Consider the following 4419-nt stretch of genomic DNA (forward strand, 5'->3'; position numbering starts at 1 on the left):
TATGACTCTTCAAGAGGTACTGATTTGACGGCTTCGCCCGTTTATCTATCTGAGCGGATTCCTTCTGACATACTTATTGATGCGGAGCGCACCGGATACGGACGATACAACTCGTCCTAACCCTTGTTAATGCAGTACGATTAAACATTCTACAAGCTGCATAACTCGAGTCATGTCAGTAATTGTTGAGCTCACCTATAAAGCTGCATAGGAATTATATGTGATGCCATCACTCACTGACTGCCCGGTTGGGCCAGTTTTTCACTATAACTTTTTAGTGTAAAAGAGATACTGTTACCCTTGAAGATATTTTATCAGACGGTGAAAATGTGGGATATTGCTATCGCGGAGTATAAAGGCCCATGGTCAGAACTCGAGATATGCAGGTGTTTACCTGAGTCAACTGGTCTTCCTCGTATCAGTTTGATGAGTGTGGAACTGTATGTTGCTCCAAATATAATTTTACGGACTTGCGCGCTCGCCTGCCTGGCACGTTTGACAATGCGCATCTCGTGCTAGTCTGCAATGATACCACCTATCAAAATAGGCGATTAACTTACGTGATAACATTCAAAGCAAGGTCAAGGAGGGGCGCGTGATCATCTATAATTCATGCGTCAGATAGCAGCACAGAGCAATAACAGGTACATTTATTGTGTGCGAATTAATGTGCGTGGGCCGCGATCGCTGGCGATTAAATCGCCACGAATTTTAATCGCCGATCACGAAGGCGGCCACGTAGCGAATTTAATCGGCACCGATTTAACATCACATGAATATCAACAACTACCGTCGATTGGTTTAGAAAAAATCGATCGGCGACAAAATGAACGCCGGAGCCACGGGCACACGAAGCGAATTTGCCCAGCGTATAATAATGGCCGGCGTAATAATCGCCCCGAAATATCTAACATTTGTGGATACGCGGCGATTCGTGGCGGGCGATTAAAATCGGGTCTGACGTGAAGACGGCCACACGGGCGAATTTTTTTGACGACGATTTTAAAATTCGTGGCGATCGGGCGATAAAAATCGCTCGTGTGCCCCTACCTTTATCTTCACTATTTCTATTGAGACTTACTTGGAAACCTCATCGATCTTTTCGGTAGTGTCCATCTGTGAAGACACCATCACCTGGAACAGCTTGTCCTCGTTGGCAGGGCCGAATATGCCATTCGGTAGCTTCCGCGCAGAAATTTCTGCAAAGAATTCAAAATTATTCAGACTACTGCTCATGTATTATATCCACTACAATTACTAACATATTCCACATTCTCAACATCTCCATTTCCATTCTCCATTCTCCACATTTCCATTTCCATTCCATTCTCAACATTCACTACAATTCCACAACAAGCTCAACATTCTCAACAAGAACAACAACAACAACATGCGTATATAGCTTGCATGCTACTAATTGCCACTATCACAATAAATTTTTTTTATACAGGACGATAAGACGAATTATTCTTTCGAATGACTACGAGTTAATCAATTAAGGAACGTCAATTACACATGAAAGATTTAGGTGTGAATGACACCAGTATGATCCCACGTCATAGCATCATGATCATGATCGTCAAAAGTCAGCAAAACGTTATATCTAATACATATTTGTGAATGTATGTCTGTTTGTCTGTTCTCGATGCAAATCAATACGAAGCAACTCTAAAAATGTCAAAAGACGTTCAGTAGGGTAAGTTTGGTGTTGAGATCAGATGAATTCATGGGCAATTGGAGTTTGACCTCTGAGGTCATCTAAGCCAAAAAAACGCGATAAATGAATGGGTGGGGGAATGGATGGATGGATGGATGGATGGATGGATGGATGGAAATGGATGGATGGATAGATGGATAAGATAGATAGACTATGATAGATAGATAGATAGATAGATAGATACATACATTTTTTACGCTTTATTTCCCGGGCAAGGCCGGGTGTCCGGCTAGATGATCTTTGTGCATTGTCGTTTTAGGGGTCATCGTCTCATCGTGTGTCCCTAGATGATCTTTGTGCATTGTCGTTTTAGGGGTCATCGTCTCATCGTGTGTCCCTAGATGATCTTTGTGCATTGTCGTTTTAGGGGTCATTGTCTCATCGTGTGTCCCTAGATGACCTTTGTGCATTGTTGTTTTAGGGGTCATCGTCTCATCGTGTGTCCCTAGATGACCTTTGTGCATTGTTGTTTTAGGGGTCATCGTCTCATCGTGTGTCCCTAGATGACCTTTGTGCATTGTCGTTTTTGGGGCATCGTATGTCCATGGGTGACTTTCGTGCATTGTCGTTTTAGGGTCATTGTGTGTCCCTAGATGACCTTTGTGCATTGCCACTGTCGGATGCGCAGCCGCGTGTGACCTTAATGCGTTGCCATGTTGGCTTCCGTTGTCATGTTTTTCCATCTATGGGCCTTTGCATTGCACACACAAGCTTATATGACAAAGACTGCTAGACCGGACGTTGCAACTTGCTAACGGGTGGATAGCTCGGAGGCATCGTAAAACAGAGATAATTAATCGCGGCGTACTTTTGCTTGTCGCGCTGCAGGATCATCATGTCTCTGCAGTCGGTCACGCAGAATCTCCTCGTGCTGCTCATCGGCATGTTCAAGCTGATCGCCGTCAACGCGGAGCACGCCGGCACGGGCATGTCCTCCGAGGCGCTCGGCGTCAGCGTGGCGCCATCTATACTCCACTCCTGCTCGGCGAACGGCCGAAAGGTCGACGTCGACCGATTCCGGCAGGCAGCGAGCATCGTCACATTCCTCATAGACCAGTTCGGCGATTCTGCACTGTTTGGCAGGTACGTCTGTGTTAGTGCCAAACTCTCCTGCTCACGATATTGTGGGTGAGGAGGCTAGGCTGGTGGTGGGTGGAGGAGGGGGTAATGATGAAGCCGCTTTTGTAATGGATGTTTGCGATAAGCGTGAGTCATCTACAGGTATGGAAAATATGTGAAGCGTTCGGTTGATATAATATGGTCAGTAGTCTGATATAGCTAGGTGGAGCTAGTGAAGTGTCTTTGTACGGGTGTATGTAACAGTTCGCAAGGTGTGTTTTATGATCACTATCTGAAATCTAGTTCATATGTTCGTCTATTGAATGAATACATGGCATCTCGGACGGCCCGCTACTATGTAATCGTAACAGATGTGTATCTGTTTGTAGGGATAATTACGAGTACTTTGTGCACACGACTCGTCAACTGTTCGACTCCGATGCTAAGTGGAAGTTCCTGATGCAGTGTCCGCGCACTCCCGACACAGGGGGAGCCACTAGCCGTGACTTAAGCCTAGGTGTCGACAGCTCCATGTCTGGACTAGAACTCGGTGATCTAGATGGTCAGTACTCACTAAGTACTTGTTTGAAACGGTACTATCTTAAAATCTTATGTTCATGTGTAAGCCACTACTTTTGAAGGTGCGTGATATTTCGTGGGAAGGCTGTAGCGATTCGCTGGAAGCGAGTATTACTCACAACACATGGTTACTGACTTAGAAGTTAGAGTTACTGCCTGTAAATGTTACTAGTTTGTTAGTAGGATTTATACATAGCGTTAGACGCATAGAATGTGAGCTAGGGCAGCATGTCTATTGTTACCATATCTTAAAGCAAGTTTTGTGTGGCTGCAGATACAGCAGAACTGACGAAGAGTCAGGAAAGCTTAAGTGCTATCAGCCGGAGTGCAAAGTCTAGCCGTAGTGGATCTTTGGCTACTGTCACGGAGGCTAGCTTAAGGGTAAGCTCAAATATTGTTATGATTTATAATACTATTCTTAACCGTAGAAAGTCTGAGCAAGGTGGGGCAGCATGTGTGGAAGCGTGGTTGTGCATTCGTTCTGTTTACATAGTAGGGAAGGTCGTTCTATATTGTGTACACAGGGGTGTGAAAGTGGGAACCAAGAAGAATGTGGGGGTATGTGAGGCAGCGTAGGAGATGGTTATATGTGGACTATAACGATTGTCAAGGTGTAATTACTCTAGCCAATCGTTGTGGCCATAGGGTATTCTAAAAGAAAATGTTTAACGATGAAGTGCTTCAAAGTCAATCATATGACATGCGTGAGTGAAAAGCACTCACTCACTGGTAAGCTCAAAAATATTGACTGGTCAGATAGGTCAGTTGTCAAGGAGGTAGAGACAGTGTGTGGCGTGCGTGCGTATGTGGTGTGCGTGCGTATGTGGTGTGCGTGCATATATAGTGTGCGTGCGTATGTGGTGTGCGTGCGATGTGGTGTGCGTGCGTATGTGGCGTGTGGCGTATGTGGTGTGCGTGGGCGTATGTGGTGTGGCGGTGCGTGCGTATGTGGGCCGTGCGTATGTGGTGTGTGTGCGTATGTGGCGTGTGTGTTATGTGGTGTGCCGTTGCGTATGTGGTGTCGCGTGCGTATGTGGCGTGCGTGCGATGTGCGTGCGTGGTAT

The 4419-nt window shown here is 45.7% G+C and overlaps 1 protein-coding gene across 1 annotated transcript in view; it reads left to right on the top strand.

Annotated features, from left to right (window-relative positions):
- The window catches only part of LOC106814684, a 38336-nt gene that overhangs the window by 26291 nt on the left and 7626 nt on the right, over nt 1–4419 (top strand). Inside the window, exons 4-7 of the mRNA XM_014819033.1 lie at nt 2031–2046; nt 2546–2800; nt 3166–3338; nt 3630–3736. Coding sequence (XP_014674519.1) covers nt 2031–2046; nt 2546–2800; nt 3166–3338; nt 3630–3736 — 551 coding nt within the window. The remainder of the gene's footprint in view (nt 1–2030; nt 2047–2545; nt 2801–3165; nt 3339–3629; nt 3737–4419) is intronic.

This window comes from Priapulus caudatus, unplaced genomic scaffold, assembly GCF_000485595.1.
Source record: "Priapulus caudatus unplaced genomic scaffold, Priapulus_caudatus-5.0.1 Scaffold27, whole genome shotgun sequence".
In the NCBI taxonomy this organism is placed as follows: Eukaryota; Metazoa; Priapulida; class Priapulimorpha; order Priapulimorphida; family Priapulidae; genus Priapulus; species Priapulus caudatus.